General features: G+C 38.9%; 3 protein-coding genes across 3 annotated transcripts in view; all 3 read right to left on the bottom strand.

Moving 5' to 3' along the window:
- Positions 1-11,532, bottom strand: part of LOC139477897 (uncharacterized) — a 37,793-nt gene extending 26,261 nt beyond the window's left edge. Inside the window, exons 1-4 of the mRNA XM_071260330.1 lie at positions 11,505-11,532; positions 9,924-10,205; positions 6,464-6,748; positions 4,789-5,073 (exon numbers count right to left, since the gene is read on the bottom strand). Of these exons, the coding sequence (XP_071116431.1) occupies positions 4,789-5,073; positions 6,464-6,748; positions 9,924-10,205; positions 11,505-11,532 (880 nt within the window). The remainder of the gene's footprint in view (positions 1-4,788; positions 5,074-6,463; positions 6,749-9,923; positions 10,206-11,504) is intronic.
- Positions 11,533-17,144: 5,612 nt separating this feature from the next.
- LOC139477874 (cyclic nucleotide-gated channel beta-1-like) lies at positions 17,145-17,618 on the bottom strand. The gene has a single exon (XM_071260308.1). It carries the CDS (start codon positions 17,616-17,618, stop codon positions 17,145-17,147), a length of 474 nt encoding a protein of 157 aa, XP_071116409.1.
- Positions 17,619-18,088: 470 nt separating this feature from the next.
- Positions 18,089-20,856, bottom strand: LOC139477873 (scavenger receptor class F member 2-like). Its single transcript, XM_071260307.1, has 4 exons — positions 20,805-20,856; positions 19,388-20,414; positions 18,809-18,898; positions 18,089-18,122 (listed from the first exon to the last, which is right to left on the bottom strand). The coding sequence occupies exons 1-4, from the start codon at positions 20,854-20,856 to the stop codon at positions 18,089-18,091; spliced, it is 1,203 nt and encodes a 400-aa protein (XP_071116408.1).
- Positions 20,857-21,445: the final 589 nt, after the last annotated feature.

Raw genomic sequence — 21,445 nt, 5'->3', positions numbered from 1 at the left:
ACCTGTAACAAACACAACACAATATGACTATCAGTCTGCCTAAAGTGCCCCTCACCTGTAACAAACACAACACAATATGACTATCAGTCTGCCTAAAGTGCCCCTCACCTGTAACAAACACAACACAATATGACTATCAGTCTGCCTAAAGTGCCCCTCACCTGTAACAAACACAACACAATATGACTATCAGTCTGCCTAAAGTGCCCCTCACCTGTAACAAACAAACACAATATGACTATCAGTCTGCCTAAAGTGCCCCTCACCTGTAACAAACAAACACAATATGACTAATTGGTCTGTCTAATGTCCCTATCGCCTGTAACATTCAGACAGAATAGGACTAGTTTGCGAAGAGGAATGTCTTAACAAGGGATGAACAACCGACGACAATCACAGTGTATAAATCACTTAGAAACGTGTGTATTCACTAGAGCTAAAACGAACATGCTGGAACACGAACTGTAGGATATGATTAATAACACCCGCGTTCATTCGTGGTTAGCATAGGTCCCCGGCGACTTGTGGTCAGGATCGGTGCAACACAGACACAGCTTGTGAAAACACTGTAGGAGAAAGCAGTTTTAGTGGGGTTTTGTCAGCAATCGTTGTTATTAGCATCGAGTAATAGATTCAAATTTCCATACGCAAGGGGTTTTCTTTGTGAAAAGGCATCTAAATTGTAAAGTATTGATTGAAATTAGACACCTGATTATACATGTTAATCTAGTTTGACCAATCAGAATCAAGTATTCCTCACTGTAATGGTTGAATGATGGTTTAATGACTCGCTTTGATCTTGTTACACATATCAAGAACGTACTGCAACATACCGTTCAATTTAATAGTAATTTCAGTTCAGAAATATTTTATAAAATACCCCACTCATCTTTTACCAAACCGGTAAAATAATGTACTGATTGCACCTCGTTACTGTCATATAATTTCAAAATTATCACAAGGCTATAAACCAATTTAAATAGTATTATAACTCTGAGGGATTAATCAAACTAATTTCTCATTAATATGGAAGAGGCAAAATATGGCAATATGGAAATGTATTATTCGAGATATTATTACTTCTGTACAAATTAATCATTTATGTGTCTGTCATGAACCCTACCATGGCACTAGCAAATCACTAGCACTGATTTATGAATGTGTTGCTTGTGTTTGGATAATCGCAAACCAATTCGGACGATGTGGAATGAACTGGTGGGGTTGAACGGAGTGCTCTGAAACTAGTGTGTTTTGTGTCAGGGTGTGTTATGTTTGGAGTTTGTGATTTGTCGCGTGTGCTGTATGACTTTACTTGGCTTGTGTTTCTTGTCATCTGAGATGGACGTACTGTATGACCAGCTTCATTTCTATTCCCCGTTCTCATTTGCCGCCGCTTCTTGGCCTAGAATGCACGGAGAAGGTCGGCAAACCCAGAAACCAGAATAGTAATTCCGTCTACAGGTATTTTCTCGTCCCCGATGACCAATCGGTAAAACAGGTAGGAAAGATTTTTTGGGTTTTTTTAGAAATTAAGTTTCTTTTCTACATTTTATGTCTTTTTTTAAAGCTAGATTAGTTTTATTTGTCTTACCATTGAACATTTTCAGAGCCTTTCAATTCGATGTTTCTCATTTAAGATTTGCTGTGTCTTGGTTTCTCAAAATCTTTGAGGTGTTTTTTTCCGATTCGATAGTGAATCGGGTTTTAGTTTGGGATTGATCAGGGGCTGTGTCGACGGCCACATCTGAGCAGGGTAGAACTAGTCTACAACATTGTTTTCATTCGTAATTGTCTTTGTGCTAGATTCCAGTCATTTCCGAAAACAAGGCATGAAAGTCAATATTGCTCAATAAATATATTTGTTGACCTTAGTAATTTTACAGAATTCATTTTCTTCACTTGCGTCATTAGTATTGATAGATAGCCATTCCATATCCACATCACAGTAAGGACAATCCATTTTATTTCATGTAGCAGCTAGACGACATCAAACACCAACGTATTTCTTTATGAATAAGTCAGATGAAATGTTACAAGACCAGGCAAAAATACTAAATTAATTATACTGATGATAAATGCAGGGATTAAAAAGAAAATAGAAAAACGAGTTAATCGTAAACACCGATCGAGAATTTGTGGAAACCCCGGAAAGTAGTTCTGTCAAAAGTTCACACGCTCAATTTCAAAACAAAATTGTTCACATCGTGTGAACTTTTCTGTCCATTCACCGGTGTTTGAACTCAAAATATCAGATCACGCGATTCCCCCATCAGACAATCAGCATGAAAGAAACAGTGTAAACTTTAAAGTATGAACTATATATATATTGAAAAATGTGGGATCAGTCGATTGGATGCACATACAGTCTTCTCAAGATGAATTCATTGCCCTTGTAAACTCGTACACTTCTGAACTTGTGGTATTGTACCTGCAATTGTTTTGTTACAGAAATACATACATCCTACGGTATAATACTTTATTGAGGTTAATTAGGACAAACATTCGCTTTGAATCTCTGCAACGTTCCTGATTATAGTTTTCTGACTGCTGGATCCAGTGTGGCTGGCAGAAACTTCAAATCATATATAAATAATATCTCGAATATCTGCCGAAACCGATTCCATAGGCCTTACACACATGGATGAACATGTATAAACGGGTCACTGAAAATCTTGGATGAATCCAAGTCTTCCCGAACAGGTATGCAGGTGGGCATGCCCGTCTCTCACGGTGGCATATACCCAAGGGACTTAAGGGTATGTAAGTTTGCGTCAAGTTGCCTGACATATGACACTTTAACCCTGGCTAAAATATGACGCAATCCTACACCACATCATACAATAGGCAAGATGTTTGTGAATATCTGTACAGAGTACGTTATGACATACATGTCCTGATATCTGGGATGAACAATGATTATCTAATGCAAATTTTCTCTCTAAGTGTAGAGTTCCTTGAGAACTTCGATGTCTAAGTGAAGTGTTAACTGAGAACTAAACTTGAATCATATAGGCATAAAATATTACTGTATTTCTTTGTTCTGATTTTAGCACATTCGAGGCAAATTCAATAAACTAAATATTTGCTATAGTCTGTGTATAAAACTGTCTACCTGTTGTTATGTTACAGAAATATCCAATGTATCCATCTGTACACCCGATGGTACATCCCCCGTTGGCTTGGTTGCACGTGGTCTTGATGCAGTTCTGACTACAAAGTTGATCACAGTGGTCACCATGCCGACCACGAACACACCCTTTTAAACACTTCCCAGTATCTTTGTGACAAGGTCGAATTTTTGTCTCTAGGAATAGGCCACAGTCTTCAGAACAGGGTCGGTCGCAGTTTTGTCCATACTTGCCCATGTCACATACTATGCTATTTTGTACTGTGGGATCTGCAAGACAACAAGTAATTAAATGGCATACTCAGGACGTTATTTGCTTTCACATAATTACAATTATGACTGAACTTAATGAGGACAACCATTAGCCTTTAAACCAATGCATCCCTTCTGATTAACAGTTGTCTGATTGTTGAACGTGATGGCTGACATAAAATAAAAAACATCAACGCCAGATAATAATCATTCGCGAATATCTGCCCCAACCGATTCAATGGCTCTTAAGAGGTACAACAGTTGTGACAGATAAAAACAGGTTAATGACAATGGTGATGAAATGAAGTTGTCATGAACAATGGAAGCATACCTTGCTCTCCCGGTAGTTTCATTCACTCACACAATGTTCATGAGCAAAGAAGTTAAATTAATACAGAGAATGAATATCTAAAGGACATCAGGATATGTAATTCTGCAACAACTTTCCTGGCATATGACATGCGAGCTAATAACTAGAAATACATTAAATAAACGACAATGGTGCCTAAAATATGATGCTAAGAGATTACGGGGCGAGTGAACTCGGGGGAAGATACCAAAATACGTTACCAGACGAATGTCTGTCAGATATCATTTATCTTACAAAGAATTGTTTCAACAGGTATCTATCGTGCGAAAATGAGTTAGAATACCTTTTGAAACAACGAATTGTGAGAAAAGTGGTATCTAACAGACACGAGTGCAGTAATCTGTTTCTCACACTCTCCTAAATCAAACAATTTTAGCATCGAATCTATTCATATTTTATTTATTTCACGATCACGTTGGCGCATAAATACATAACACAACGGTCATTTGTGATGTCATCTGGCTTACTGCTTACGACCCACACCGAGTGTGACTATGCACGATATAATGTTCCGCCATATCTGTGGATTATCAAGGCGATGATGATAATGCAAACTAGACATGACGAAAGAACATGTATTAACACTCTAAAACCTAAGACTAGTTTCGATACAGACGTACATGAATTCGACTGAAGAACGAGAAACGTATCAATAAAATTTAACTAGGAAAGTAGTCCGTCATTAATTGGGTTTCTCACCCACAGGCAGGTACAAACAAACTCCATATTTGGTTTACTGAAAGCGTAGTGTCTTGAAATACGCAATATGTTTGGGTGGTAAATATTTGTGCAGAGTTCTTTATGTTATACATGTCCTGATATCTGAGATAAATAACGATTAACTCGAATTTGCCGTCAAAATGTAGATTGAACTGCCCACTCCTAACAGATGGGACTTATTTCAACCATTACCCTCACAGGTGTACATATTAACATACAATATTACTTCATTTGTGTATTCTGATGTTAGAACTTAAGATGTAAATTCAATACAACTAAATATATGTTATAGTCTGTGAAAACAACTGTATCTGTGTACCTGTTGTTATGTTACAGAAATATCCAATGTATCCATCTGTACACCCGATGGTACATCCCCCGTTGCGTTGATTGCATGTGGTCTTGATGCAGTTCTGACTACAAAGTTGATCACAGTGGTCACCATGCCGACCACGAACACACCCTTGTAAACACTTCCCAGTATCTTTGTGACAAGGTCGAATTTTTGTCTCTAGGAATAGGCCACAGTCTTCAGAACAGGGTCGGTCGCAGTTTTGTCCATACTTGCCCATGTCACATACTATGCTATTTTGTACTGTGGGATCTGCAAGACAACAAGTAATTAAATGGCATACTCAGGACGTTATTTGCTTTCACATAATTACAATTATGACTGAACTTAATGAGGACAACCATTAGCCTTTAAACCAATGCATCCCTTCTGATTAACAGTTGTCTGATTGTTGAACGTGATGGCTGACATAAAATAAAAAACATCAACGCCAGATAATAATCATTCGCGAATATCTGCCCCAACCGATTCAATGGCTCTTAAGAGGTACAACAGTTGTGACAGATAAAAACAGGTTAATGACAATGGTGATGAAATGAAGTTGTCATGAACAGTGGAAGCATACCTTGCTCTCCCGGTAGTTTCATTCACTCACACAATGTTCATGAGCAAAGAAGTTAAATTAATACAGAGAATGAATATCTAAAGGACATCAGGATATGTAATTCTGCAACAACTTTCCTGGCATATGACATGCGAGCTAATAACTAGAAATACATTAAATAAACGACAATGGTGCCTAAAATATGATGCAAAGAGATTACGGGGCGAGTGAACTCGGGGGAAGATACCAAAATACGTTACCAGACGAATGTCTGTCAGATATCATTTATCTTACAAAGAATTGTTTCAACAGGTATCTATCGTGCGAAAATGAGTTAGAATACCTTTTGAAACAACGAATTGTGAGAAAAGTGGTATCTAACAGACACGAGTGCAGTAATCTGTTTCTCACACTCTCCTAAATCAAACAATTTTAGCATCGAATCTATTCATATTTTATTTATTTCACGATCACGTTGGCGCATAAATACATAACACAACGGTCATTTGTGATGTCATCTGGCTTACTGCTTACGACCACACCGAGTGTGACTATGCACGATATAATGTTCCGCCATATCTGTGGATTATCAAGGCGATGATGATAATGCAAACTAGACATGACGAAAGAACATGTATTAACACTCTAAAACCTAAGACTAGTTTCGATACAGACGTACATGAATTCGACTGAAGAACGAGAAACGTATCAATAAAATTTAACTAGGAAAGTAGTCCGTCATTAATTGGGTTTCTCACCCACAGGCAGGTACAAACAAACTCCATATTTGGTTTACTGAAAGCGTAGTGTCTTGAAATACGCAATATGTTTGGGTGGTAAATATTTGTGCAGAGTTCTTTATGTTATACATGTCCTGATATCTGAGATAAATAACGATTAACTCGAATTTGCCGTCAAAATGTAGATTGAACTGCCCACTCCTAACAGATGGGACTTATTTCAACCATTACCCTCACAGGTGTACATATTAACATACAATATTACTTCATTTGTGTATTCTGATGTTAGAACTTAAGATGTAAATTCAATACAACTAAATATATGTTATAGTCTGTGAAAACAACTGTATCTGTGTACCTGTTGTTATGTTACAGAAATATCCAATGTATCCATCTGTACACCCGATGGTACATCCCCCGTTGCGTTGATTGCATGTGGTCTTGATGCAGTTCTGACTACAAAGTTGATCACAGTGGTCACCATGCCGACCACGAACACACCCTTGTAAACACTTCCCAGTATCTTTGTGACAAGGTCGAATTTTTGTCTCTAGGAATAGGCCACAGTCTTCAGAACAGGGTCGGTCGCAGTTTTGTCCATACTTGCCCATGTCACATACTATGCTATTTTGTACTGTGGGATCTGCAAGACAACAAGTAATTAAATGGCATACTCAGGACGTTATTTGCATTCGCGGATATCTGCCCCAAACCGATTCCATGGCCCTTATAAGGTAAAACAGTCATGACAGATACAAACAGGTCACTGACAATGGTGATGAAATGAAGTTTTCGCGAACAGTGGAAGCATACCTTGCTCTCCCGGTAGTTTCACTCACTCACACAATGTTCATGAACAAAGAAGATATATCAATACAGAGAATGAATCCCCAAAGAACATACGGGTATGTCATTCTACGAAAGGTTGCCAGGCATATGACATACGAGCTATTTATATCAAACACAAACACAAACGCAAAAAGAAGACATTGCTGCCTAAAATATGATACAAAGAGATTACTAGGCGAGTGAACAGTGGAGAAGTTACCAAAAGACTTTACTAGACGAATGTCTGCCAGATATCATTTATCTTACACAACGAAAACGAGTTACATACGTTTTGAAACAACGAGTTGTAAGATAAGTGGTATCTTACAGGCAGGTGTGCAATAATGTGTTTCTCACACAATCTAAAATCATACAATTTTAGCATCGAATCAATTCACAATTGGTTTATTTCATGATCACACTGGCGCATAAAAACATAATGCAACGGCCATTTGTGACGTCATCTGGCTTACTGTTTACTACCCATACCTAGTGTGACCCTCAGCAATAAAAACTTCCGCCATGTCTGTGGATTATCAAGGCAATGATGATATAGAGATTACTACACGAGTGTCTGTCAGATACCATTAATCTTACAACTCGTTGTTTCAAAACGTATCTTACTCGCTTCCGCTCGTTAGATGCGCTTTGTAAAAACGAGTTTTAAGATCAATGATATCTGACAGGCACAAGTGCAGTAGTCTGTTTCTTACACACCATTAAATCGCACCTTTTTAGCATCGAACCGATGAATTTTGTCTATTCTCATGAATGTAGTAGCGCATTAATACATAACACCACTGTCATAAGTGACGTCATCCTATGTGCTGCTTACTACTCATACATAATGTGACCCTGCACAAAAAGGTTTCCGTCATATCTGTGGATATTCAAGGCGATGATGAAAATGCAAACTAGACAAAAACAAAGAACACGCTGGGTGCCAAGTTGAAAGTTTACACCTCAAAGAAATTACCAAATAAGTACAACAATGTTTACTTCCGTATGACATCACTACCGGTGACCGACTTTTACAAAATGGCGCGTTCACTGACAACAGTACGCGGGATTTCCAGTGGAAGTTTTTCGTTGATTGAAGGATCGTATACACATAAATGTTTCACGTAAGTAATCAGAAACATTCAGGCAATCTGCGCACTGTTATTTGTTTACCATTTTTTCCAATGTAACAAAGAGAATTAGTCGGAAATGCAGATAACTACCGTCATCTGCGTGCGTGATTTAGCGTCAGTCATGGCGTCACACAGGACGGAAACTTTTACCGTTTCTGTTGAATTTACCACATCATTGTAATGGATATATTTGGAATTCCATTATTAGTGCAACGATACTCTTCCCCTGAATATTCTCAAACGCGTGATCGAGCCAGTGTATGCAACAATTAGACGAAAGTATATCTAAAAATGCTACACAGTTGTAAAATCTGAATTTTGCTTTCTTTACATTGCAGCAAGTACAGTTTTTCGAGCACAGTTTTCGTTTCCTTACCTCATTTATTTATCATGATTTCATCTAGATAAATTGCATTGGTGACAAAGACCATTTATCCATTGTTTCGAAAATGTATGAGGAATTCAGGGATGCATGTATAGCAGCTGAGTTTGAAATATACCTGATCGAATAGGCGTCTCATAACCGGCATTTTGTAAACACAATCCAATATGGCGGAACGTACACTTCGGCGTTCGTATATGCGTATTTTCCAAAACATTCTAAACGGTATTATCAGCGACGTTTCAGAATTATCATTAGTGATTTGATACCCGTGATCGCTAATATGCTCTTTTTCTACTTTAATTATTCTTGTAAATATCCGATATATAGATTTCTAAACACTCAGTAAATATTTATATAACGCTGTGAATTGTGATTTTGCGAGATTTACAATGTACCTAATTTTCAGAAGTCACTTTCAGTAATTTTGAATTGCCTAAAATGACAGTAAATGATAAACAGAAGGGGGAATTCAAAACTGTGAAGTGTTTTATCCTGCGTGATGTATTTTGAATTTTATTCGATTTCGAAGTGAGGGTTAAAGAGAAGGGACATATGTGTCGCTGTGGCATCCAGGGGGTTTACACTCTGAAAAAACGATAATGTTGACATAACAGCAGATAATGTAACTGATAATAATAACAAACAAACTCGCAGACGAGGACGAGTTTCTTTATTTTTATTATTAATTACACGGTCCTGCTGTTCAATACAGACGTAGGTGAACATTCGACTGAAGCACGAGTAACTTTTAAATGACTTAAACTCAGGAAAGTAGTCCGTCATTATCTGACCTCAGGTCATCACCATGGAGTAGCCAATCACGGGCCTGGAATTCGATCTCACACATATGTTTGATACCAGTTATCTCAAATGGGTCTCTCACCCACAGGTGTGTAAAAAAATGTAAACCTGACAAGACCAAAGAACATGTGAAGAACTCTAAAACCGTCGAGTTTCGATACCTACGTAGATAAATTCGACCAAAGCATGAGTAACGTATCAATGAAATGCAATCAGGAAACTTGTCCTTCATAATTAGACCTAAGGTTATCACCAAGGGTTGAGTAGGCAATCACGGATCTAGAATTCAATCTCAAACATATGTTTGATACCAGTTATCTCCAATGGGTTTGTCACCCACAGGCCTGCACGAACATACAACTTCATATTTGGTTTTCTGAAGGCATGGTGTCACGCAATACGCTATGTGTTACGCTGGTGAATATTTGTGCAGAGTTCATTATGACATACATGTTCTGGGACAAACAACTATTAACTCGCGAAATTGTGCTTTCAAAATGTAGATTGAACTGCGAACTTGTAACTTGTTGGATTGGACTCATTCCACTCAAAAGTGTATATATGAACAAATATATAACTTTTTTTGTTTAATCTGATGTTAGCACGTCAGATGCAAATTCAATACAACTAAATATAGGTTGTAGCCTGTGAAAAGAACTGTATCTGTCTACCTGTTGTGTTGCAGAAATATCCAATGTATCCATCTATACATCCGATGGTACATCCCCCGTTGCCTTGATTGCACGTGGTGTTGATGCAGTTCTGACTACAAAGTTGATCACAGTGGTCACCATGCCGACCACGAACACACCCTTGTAAACACTTCCCAGTATCTTTGTGACAAGGTCGAAGGTTTGTCTCTAGGAATAGGCCACAGTCTTCAGAACAGGGTAGGTCACAGTTTTGTCCATATTTGCCAAAGTCACATACTCGGACACCATGTACTGCAGCAACTGAAAAATACAAATATAATATTACATGTCTGCTTAATGCCGAGAGTAAGGCTACATTGTATACACATGCACGTGCTAGAGGAGATCCACCACAGAAATAATATGATTGTGTCTGTGTATTGTATAACACTGCACTCAGCAATTAGTATCATTGACTTTTGCTATCACCACTGTATTTTTGTACAGTAAACTAGGGTTATAATGAAATAAAAAGGATCACTTATTTTAGTTCATTATAACCGTAGTTCGTTATAGGCACATATACAGTCTATATACAGCAAATGGGACCCCAAAACAGTTCGTTATATCCGTCAGTTCGGTATAAGCGTGTTTATTATAAACGTAGTTTCCTGTATCTGATACTGACCACTGCCGTCATGGTATATACTGCCATTGACTATTGTACTACCACTCTCTTGTGTACTGCCCTTGTAATTTCTGTGCAGTAATTCGTGTTGATTTGTAAACCTAGTTCATTTTGTAATACATTTGTTGATTGTATTCCACTTGCTGCTTGTTTCTTGGTTTCACACCAGGTTCTCTTATGTACAGATTTCTGGAGTCACATATTGTTAATATTTGGAATTCGACGCGTAACAAAAACCACCTAGCAGTAGTGCAAGCGTGAACGTGACATGATACACAGCTATTCTACCCGAAGCTGAGTCGTCTCCTTAGCGAATGAAGGACACTTTGTGACGATTTCTCGAGACTGCATAATAGGACCTGACATGAACACTGACTTCAGCTTCCTGCATCCTGTGATAACCCCTGAGAATTCCCTACCATGAACAATCGTTATTTATGATCACTTTTATCCTATACTCACGACTTGTGCTTACTATTCAATTAGATGGGTCACTTAAGAAAAGGAAGCGCACTAACACCAGAGAGTGTCGGTGACAATGACTTTACCTCGATACCTATTCATATGTCTTTATTCACCTTTCAAGAATAGGCCTTCAACAACAGCAACAACAGATGTCAGTGACGTCCTTTACTGGAAGTCGATGTAATACCACGCATAGAAAGAGGCTTTGATGGGTTCTTCAAAATAAACTACCTTACAAATGATGTCAGTGTAGACTGATACGCGATGAACCAAGACACCAGATAGGGTTAGGGTTAGGGCTAGGTTCAGGCTAACCGATGTATGACGTGTGAATTTGTCAGTCTGATCTCGCCTTCTCCACTTAGCCACCCCGTTCTCAGATCAGAACTTTTCATATTTAACTAACGTTAACTCATAGTATAAATACAGTAACTTTGTAGCTATGTCATGTGTGAATAGGTACTCACAAACTGTGACAAGCATCGATCCAAGCATGGCTGCTTATCCCCTCAAAAGATCCTGCAAAATCAATATCATTATAAATTCCACCCACTTATTGTTATTTTACTAATAAATCATTAGTTTCTATTTTGTGTAAAATATTCGGATAGAAAGTAGACAAATCATTCAAGTAATGGACACGTAAATACTTGGAAACATGTGTCTTGAATTCTTGATGAAAGTGACTGAATTCAATATATGCACTCATGCATACCACAGTGCCCCGAGTGAGTGCGTGAAATAAAATTAAACGTCATATCGGCAATATTTCAGCCATATCATAACGAGTGTGCCCTGACTGTCGAACACTAATATGCTATGCCTCATAACGCTTTTAGTTACATGATGCCTCTCTCACCATGGATAAGCGTGTGTCAAAAGGAACAACAACCACTGAGACGCATTATGTGTAGACAATCATACTTAACATCTATATGTACTAACTGACATTGCATTACAGTCACTAAAAGCGACAAGGCCCTTTCCATATTCCTCAGAAACTTCCGCCAAAAGCATTGATTAACGTAGGCGTGCCATTTCTCATCTTAAATTTTTAGCTTGTGTTACATTGCGAAAATATTTCTCCATTTTGTTCAGAAACTACCAACGTAAATGATTTGAAATGACTTACCGCACCAACACAGTGACACACGACAGCGTAGTGAGCAACTACACGACGGTCTATCTCGTCTCCACTTAACCATGACGCGAGTTGGCGTGGCTATGACTGAATTGTGCAGCTGTATACAACGTGGGTATCTGTCACACAGGAATGCAGTAGAACAGGTAGTACTGGTTGTATGTTTGACCAGTTAGTTGATAAAGTAGGCAGAGTTTTACCGAGCGCTCATTTTATGATTAGTTTCTTAAATTCTATTTTTCATTCAAATAGTATCTTGGCTGTTGGGGTGGGGCTAGTGTAACCTTAATACACCCTGGATCGAATGTCACAGCTCATTTTTTAGGGGTCAAGCAGATAATAAAAAATAAAAGTATCAAACTCAACACCTATGTCCATATCACCATTTCTGTTCATCTCACCATTTCTGTTCATCTCACCATCTATGTTCATCTCACCATCTATGTTCATCTCACCATGCATGTTCATCTCACCATCCATGTTCATCCTATCATCTATGTTCATCTCACCATCTATGTTCATCTCAAATCTATGTTCATCTCACCATCTATGTTCATCTCACCATCTATGTTCATCTCACCATGCATGTTCATCTCACTATCCATGTTCATCCTATCATCTATGTTCATCTCACCATCTATGTTCATCTCACTATCCATGTTCATCTCACCATCTGTGTTCATCTCACCATCTATGTTCATCTCACCATCTATGTTCATCTCACCATGCATGTTCATCTCACCATCCATGTTCATCCTATCATCTATGTTCATCTCACCATCTATGTTCATCTCAAATCTATGTTCATCTCACCATCTATGTTCATCTCACCATCTATGTTCATCTCACCATGCATGTTCATCTCACTATCCATGTTCATCCTATCATCTATGTTCATCTCACCATCTATGTTCATCTCACATCTATGTTCATCTCACCATCTGTGTTCATCTCACCATCTATGTTCATCTCACCATCTATGTTCATCTCACCATACATGTTCATCTCACCATCTATGTTCATCTTATCATCTATGTTCATCTCACATCTATGTTCATCTTATCATCTATGTTCATCTCACCATCTATGTTCATCTCACATCTATGTTCATCTCACCATCTGTGTTCATCTCACCATCTATGTTCATCTCACCATCTATGTTCATCTCACCATACATGTTCATCTCACCATACATGTTCATCTCACCATCTATGTTCATCTCACCATCTATGTTCATCTCACCATCTATGTTCATCTCACCATGCATGTTCATCTCACCATCCATGTTCATCCTATCATCTATGTTCATCTCACCATCTATGTTCATCTCAAATCTATGTTCATCTCACCATCTATGTTCATCTCACCATCTATGTTCATCTCATCATGCATGTTCATCTCACTATCCATGTTCATCCTATCATCTATGTTCATCTCACCATCTATGTTCATCTCACATCTATGTTCATCTCACCATCTGTGTTCATCTCACCATCTATGTTCATCTCACCATCTATGTTCATCTCACCATCTATGTTCATCTCATCATGCATGTTCATCTCACTATCCATGTTCATCCTATCATCTATGTTCATCTCACTATCCATGTTCATCCTATCATCTATGTTCATCTCACCATCTATGTTCATCTCACATCTATGTTCATCTCACCATCTGTGTTCATCTTATCATCTATGTTCATCTCACCATCTATGTTCATCTCACCATCTGTGTTCATCTTATCATCTATGTTCATCTCACCATCTATGTTCATCTTATCATCTCACCATCTACGTTCATCTAGACCCGTGAAGATTCTTCAGAATCTAGAATAGGTCTTCAGCAACCCATGCTTGCCGTAAAAGGCGACTATGCTTGACGTAACAGGCGACTAACGGGATCGGGTTGTCAGGTTCGTTGACTTGGTTGATGTTTGTCATCCTATCCCAATTGTGAGGATCGTTGCTCATGATGTCAATTACGGTATTGTCTGGTCCATACTGGATTATTTACAGACCGCCGTCATATAGCGTGAATATTGTTGAGTGCGGCGTTAAACAACAAACAACAACAACAACGTTCATCTCATCTTCTATGTTCATTACGCTGTTTGTCGAAGTCGACACTCAAATGACAGTCGTGCATTTCATTCAAGGTATGTATTTCTATAGGCGGATGTTTCAGCAATAGATCAGAGTGTGTTTTTTTGTTCCTTTGGTATCATCTATGAAAGATATTATCTTTTTCATGCTTCCATTGCGACCCAATGTTTGGCTCATACAGAAATACATTAACCCTTGGTTTCACTTCTTGATATGTTGCCACTTTGAGATGGACTCATAAACCAGTGTTGGGAGACGTTATATATTCAAAAGTCAGATGAGCTGTAATCAAATATACTCAACAACAAAAGTTCCTATACACAAATATTTCAGTGTATTTTTCAAACAAGTATAGTTTGGTTTTCAATATTGTAGTACATGTATGGAATCAAATCACAAGAACTCAACTGCTATAAAAAGCATTCGTTCCATGCAAAAGTTTACTTTTATGCAAGCCCCATGCAATTCACTACCCAAGAATGGGTATAAAAACATGTGCGTTAACGGGATTCCATATGTCTTGTTTAGCATCGTGCTGACAACAACCACTCCAAAACACAACAAAATTTCGCAATTATTCAACATTACGAAATGCAACGCCTGTCCGAAAATGAGCGTCTGCGAGCCATTGGTATGCTTGAAGCAGGATCGAGTCAACGTGTTGTCACAAGACAATTTAACGTCCACAGAAATACCATTCGGTGTTTATGGCAACGTTGGCAACAGACGAATGCAGTCAGCGACCATCTTCGGAGTGGAAGGCCACGCGTAACCAATAATCAACAAGTCAACTGGATTCAAACAACACATCTACGAAATCGATTTCAGCCAGTAACAGTGACTGCAAGAAGCATCCCTGGCCTTTGACGAATATCTTCACAAACCGTACGTCGTCGACTCAGATGTGCAGGGATTGATGCCAGAAGACCCGCCAGACGTCCCATTTTGACAGGAAACCACCGTCAAGCACGTGTTCAGTGTTGCAGACAACGTCTACGCTGGACGGCCATGCAGTGGGGACAAGTTCTATTCACTGACAAGTCTCGTTTTCACCTCAGCCACAGCGATGGACGGATTCGAGTGTACCGACGTCGAGCTGAACGTTACTTCAATCATTGTGTCATGGAAGAAGATCGGTTCGGGGGCGGCAGCGTTATGGGATGGGGATGGGATTACAGCAAGACAGAGGACCCGTTTGATAGTGGTAGAGGGAAATCTCAATGGACAGCGCTACCGCGACGAGATCATCGGCCCTGTTGTTCTACCGTTTTTACGTCGTCATGGCCCAGGCATTACCTTTCAACATGACAACGCCCGGCCTCATATTGCTCGACTTGTTCATGATTCTCTTCAACAAAACACGTGAATGTCAGCCCCTGGCCGACTCGCTCCCCTGATCTCTCACCAATCGAGCACATGTGGGATGAGATGGATCGGCGCCTTCGACGTCAACCACGTGTTCCACAGACACTCCAGGAACTTCGAAACATGCTCCAGCAGATATGGGCTGATATTCTACAGGACTTGTGCGACGCCTGGTCCATTCCATGAGACGAAGATGTGGTGCTTGCATCGCAAACATTTTGGCATGTTCATTTTTTTTTATGAAATCACGCATTTTCTGTAGTTAGTATGGCAAATTAAACCATTTGAACACTTACAGGAGTCTGTTATCTGTTGCAAACCGAAATTGTTTCAGATTTGGTAAAAAACATAACTTTGCATTAAATCTTATTCAATGTCACAGGAACTTTTGTTGTTCAGTATATATACACAGAAGACATATTCATTTGTAAGAACATGTAGCCATCAACAAGCAATGCAAGTACCCAAGGCAATACGTACATATGTCTTGACATTAGGAGGTATAAACAATGCAATCTTGACAGTTTGTCATCAAGTACCCAAGTTAATAATCACATCTGTCTTGAAATAAAACAGGTACATACAATGTAATCTTGACAGTTTGTCATCAAGTACCTAAGACAATAGCCCAACATGTCTTGACAGAAAACAGGTACATACAATGTAATCTTGTCAGTTTGTCATCAAATACCTAAGACAATAACTACATATGTCTTGGCATAAAACAGGTATATATAATGTAATCTTGACAGTTTGTCATCATGTCCCTAGGACAATCACTACATATATCTTGACATAAAACATGTATATACAATGTAATCTTGACAGTTTGTCATCAATTACCTAAGACAATCACTACACGTGTCTTGACATAAAACAAGTATATACAATGTTATCTTGAACAATCCTGGTTTAAGCAAGAGTGCCTCACGTTTATTTGCACAACTTTACAGGTTAACTTCACAAATCTGAAGTAAACAATGAAGCATTCAATTTAATGTTTGCGGTCGGATGTAACTGTAATTTGTTAATGTAATTCAGTATACATTAAACTGAACATACATGTATATTTATATTCTGACAGAGTTGGAGGGGCGATATTCGTCTCCACAATAATATCTCCCTCATAAGACATGTGCCCACTTTGTACAGATGCGTGACTGGTACCACGGGTGGGGCAGGACACGCCCACCTTTCCGTGTACACCTGGTATCATCCCCATCTGATAGTGGTTCTGTCAGAAACACATGTTTATGATAAAGTCAGAAGGATTAAGGACTTGAATGTTGAGGAAAGAACTTTTGAGGAAGAGTCATGTAACGCTCTTTGCAATCTTCATTGAAAGCGCATTTGTAGCTACATTTATGTTCACCAGAAACACCGATCCAATGAAGAAACTTTATTCTCAATAGTTGTAAAGCATCTAATGGCAGAGGTCACATGTATACATGTTTCAAGGGCTGGCGAGTTGAAGTGGAAGTATTCTGTAAAATGAGTACTTATTGGGAGTCCTGCCTTGGTGACAGATATGTCACAACTGTTGTCGGGTCATCAACAAACACATCCCGGAGAAGGCGAGTGTACGATGAGTGGTCTTCAGGAGAAGCCCCGGATGTAGCATCCTCTTCTTCTCCTACATCACTGGACACAGGGAAGCACTCAGCAAGAGCAGGTATGGCGCCGGCTGCTATGCTCTCCTCCTCCGCCTCTTTCCCCTCCTCCTCTTTCTCCTGATCCTTTTCCTCCTCCTCTTTCTCCTCCTCCTCTTCCTCCTCCTTTTCCTCCTCCTCCTCTGCCCCCTCTTCCTCCTCTTCTTTCTCCTCCTCCTCTGCCCCCCCTTCCTCCTCTTCCCTCATCATGTTGTCTGGTACCCTCCTGGGAAGCTCCAGGTCCATGTTTTCATCGTGTATTTCGTAATACCTGTGTAACACCTGGTATTGCACTGAAGGCAGATGCATCTGTCCATTGTGCATCCCAGCCTCAAATTGATGTCTTCTGTATAAAAGTATAAGTGAAATTCTTACATCGTTTGCAGTGAGATCCAATGTACGGAAACCTAATGGTGCGACTTTGGTAGCATTATGATAATTTTTAAGTTGAAATGTCTTGTTATTTTAATTATTTTCTTATTTTTTCTCGTTACTCCGATTATATTTTCGTGATATTGATTATTTTCTCATTATGAAAAGTTAATTCAATTAACTTGAAATATTGAATTTTTACTGGTTAATTTTCTTCAAATTTTTTCATGGTTACTTTTTCTTCGATAAAATCGATTTTTCGAATTTTGTAAAATAATCAAAGTCACGTAAAAATAATCGAAATTTTGATCAAATAATATACATTACGAGAAAATAACTCGAAATTTGAAAAAAATAAACATATAATTGATATAATGAGATATTTCGATTTAAAAAAATAAAACTATGTTACGAACGTGGCACTACAAAGTTTTGTACAATGCTCTTGCCAGTGACCTACAATGGGAATGTGGCCTTTGTGAAAATCAGTAAGAATCTGCATAGTTTCCCCAATGTAATCATGATAAGATGATCACTTTAAAAAAATCATTTTTCACTTGTCGTCTAATAACTGTCCTATTCCAATAAGTAAGATCTTGCTTTTGTCAGGAATAGGCATGTCTGTGGCAGTCATATCTATGATAGCAAAAATAATGGATTAAAATGAAAATATAATATATTGTGCGTCATCACAGTGACATTGTGACATGAGCTGATGCATTGCTGATATTAATGCCAGAGTACAACGTCATTGTATTCACTGTTAAGGGAACTTTAAAACGTCAACGCCAGAGAAAAAATCTCAATTATCTGCCGAAGCAAATTGCATGGGCTGAGGAAGGCAAAAAAGTAATAACACTTATATGATTGAACCACTGAAACTAGTGATGACTCCAGGCGAAGCTAATTCTTTAGAGGTTGAAGCTTTGTAATCATTAGACACTTAATCTTTCAACAGCTCAATCTCAGTGTCGAATTTTATCAACCGATTTAGACGCATGTGAAGAAAACAAGGACATGCCTTTTTTTCTTTTATATATATCTATATATATATATATATATAGAGAGAGAGAGAGAGAGAGAGAGAGAGAGAGAGAGAGAGATATATATATAGATATATATATATAGATATATGTACCAACCTTTGTGTTGAAAGGCGTTTGCGGTAGCAAATATACTGTAGCAGCGATATGCCAAGCACAGATGCTATAAGAATTCCGATAATGATACCACTTGTATTCGGTGCCTCTGAAAACATAGTAAATAGAAAAAAATATTAGGCTTATTTATCATTAGGATTGACATTATCAATACGACATATGTGTATTTAACCACATTGTCAGTTGTAAAGGAAATGAAAATTTGATTAACCTATTTACGACTATTACACATAAGTAATATTTTCGTTTTATGAATATGTAAATACAAATAATTTTTGCTTGGAAACATAGAGTGGCAAGAAAACATGAAACGGAAACTAACACAACTCCAAATGTCTGGTCAAAGCAGAAGTATCTTATTGTAGTGCTACCAGTAGAGCAGGATGTGGATAAGGTAGAGCAGGATATATATGCTTACCTTTTGCGCCTGGTGTCAGGGCTGATTTCATTTTTTGTCTTTTACACTCAATGAAACAGTAACATTAAGCTGTTTCTGTCTATTATTATTTCAATATATATTTGGGATAGCAAGTCAAAACTGGAAAATAATACACTGGTCACATATTTTGTTGTGTGTTTGAATATTCACCTGTTTTACAAGGAGCAGCTTGACGGCATTCCTCTATGGAGCAGTTGCCTGTACAAGGGGGATCACACCCGCTGATAGTGCATCCCTTGATGCATGTTCCAGTCTTCTGATGACACACCCCATCACGACACACTGCACACGTCTGGTCACACATCTCCCCATACCAGCCCTGGCTGCATCCATGTGTACAGGATCCGCTGTTTGAGTGACAGGTGTGATGGAGGCACGTCTCAGAACACGGTGTACAGTTTTTGCCGAAATATCCGATCTTACATCCTTCAACACAAGTACCTGTCAGGTCGCACCTGCGGTTCAAACAGTTAGTGTCACATCGAGAAGAACACAGGGGTCCGTACCATCCATCTACACAACCACGTGTACACTCGCCGCTCTGGTTGTGAGAAGTCAGTGTACAATAGTTGACTGTATCCTTATCACTGCAATTCAGTGGACATGTATTACTTATTGATATGCAATGTTCATTGCAAGGCTCAATGCAGAACATTTGGTAAAATCTAGATGAACACTCCTTCAAGCATTCACTGTCACAACTTCCTGAACAGTTTGCACAGGAATGTTCACAGTCCCGACCAACGTATGGAGGGTGACACTCCTCACATGTTCCTGTGATCCTGTTGCAGGATCTACATCTGCTGGAGCACGGTCGACAGTCAGAACCGTAGTAGGAGTCGACACATCCAGACACGCAGGAGGAACCCAGCTGACAGTATTCCTCCTGACACCCACCAGGACACAGTGTACACTTTTCTCCAGGGTTACGACAGTTTATGTTGCAACTTGTGCCTTGGAAGCCTGTAACACAGCCTTCAGAACATCGCTCAATCCCCCCATCTGTGGTTTCACATGTATTGTTTCGACAACCGCTGCTGCACCTTAAACTGCACTCTTTGTCCCAATAGCCATCATAGCACGTGGTCAGACATCGCCCAGTCTTCTCGTCACAGTCTGAGCAATGATGATCGCCTTTGCATTTGGCAGCTGTGAAAAGATACTTTTTTGTATAAGCGTTTTCATATTCTGTTTTCATTGTATATTCCTTCTCCACACATGGAATTAGAAATATATGTGAATTGCCTGTTCATGTATACTAACGGAAATAAATAATATTATGAAATGAAATAATGTCACGTCACGTTGCACCAGGAAAATGGCCGCATTCAGATCCCATTATGTGAGGTAAACTTCCGTGTGTTTTTCAAATCCAACGTACAAAGACGGATGATATGCTTTACTGATGGTGCATATCTGATTAATCGAATAAACTAAATTCTTATAAAATATCGGTTCATATTCGACAACAAGGATTTGAAGGACATGAGTGAAGAAAGGAAGGGTGTAAGACACTGGAAATGTCAAGTTGTGGATTACCTTGTGTTTCAACAAACAAACAAGCAAACGCCAGGTACACAACAACAGCCATCTGTTATCTGGAACATGAAGACGTGGATACATGATGACACTCAACTATATACGGGACATGTGATCGGTTTGGGTTTTGTTGGTTTTGTAGGGTGGCAGGGTGGGAGGGGGGGGGGGTTGGATGGTTGGAAGGGGGTATTTCTTACGGTGATCTTTTTCTCCAATTTATAGCCCTTAGAACCAATTCTCCATCACACCACTGTCTGGAATGAAAGGTGGAGAAAATGAACCTTTTGATGTCTTTCAGAGTGTTAGGTTGACATTGCACTAACAGAGGACATCGAATGGAACGAACCCATTGTGTCCCAGCCAGCTGTCCACATGACAAGCTTCAACTCACATATCTGTTGTATGTAAGTATCACCATATTATTGTATGATCAAAGATAAAAAGTCAGTGCAAGAGAATAACGAGCCTTGATTATCCGCAAATTCCATTTGGCGTAATGGCAAAAGAGCTGTGAAAACTACCTGGACGGATCACTGAAAATCAGTGATGAAACCAGGTGTTCACGCCAGGGTATCACCAACCATTTGCATGAAAAAGTATGTATTGCCTAATGCCGCGCAGCAGTCCTCCCCCGTGTGATG

Source organism: Haliotis cracherodii, unplaced genomic scaffold (genome assembly GCF_022045235.1).
Source record: "Haliotis cracherodii isolate W230 unplaced genomic scaffold, xgHalCrac1.p SCAF_37, whole genome shotgun sequence".
Lineage (NCBI taxonomy): Eukaryota > Metazoa > Mollusca > Gastropoda > Lepetellida > Haliotidae > Haliotis > Haliotis cracherodii.
This window is presented reverse-complemented; position numbering and strand designations above follow the sequence as displayed.

Coding starts and splice junctions, on each gene's coding strand:
- LOC139477874 (XM_071260308.1), bottom strand. CDS start 17,618: ATGCACAATGGACAGATGCATCTGCCTTCAGTGCAATACCAGGTGTTA.
- LOC139477873 (XM_071260307.1), bottom strand. CDS start 20,856: ATGGCTGTTGTTGTGTACCTGGCGTTTGCTTGTTTGTTTGTTGAAACA. Junction 18,899..19,387: donor TCAAACACACAACAAAATAT/GTGACCAGTGTA, acceptor ACCGAATACAAG/TGGTATCATTATCGGAATTC. Junction 18,123..18,808: donor AAACGCCTTTCAACACAAAG/GTTGGTACATAT, acceptor TTCCCATTGTAG/GTCACTGGCAAGAGCATTGT.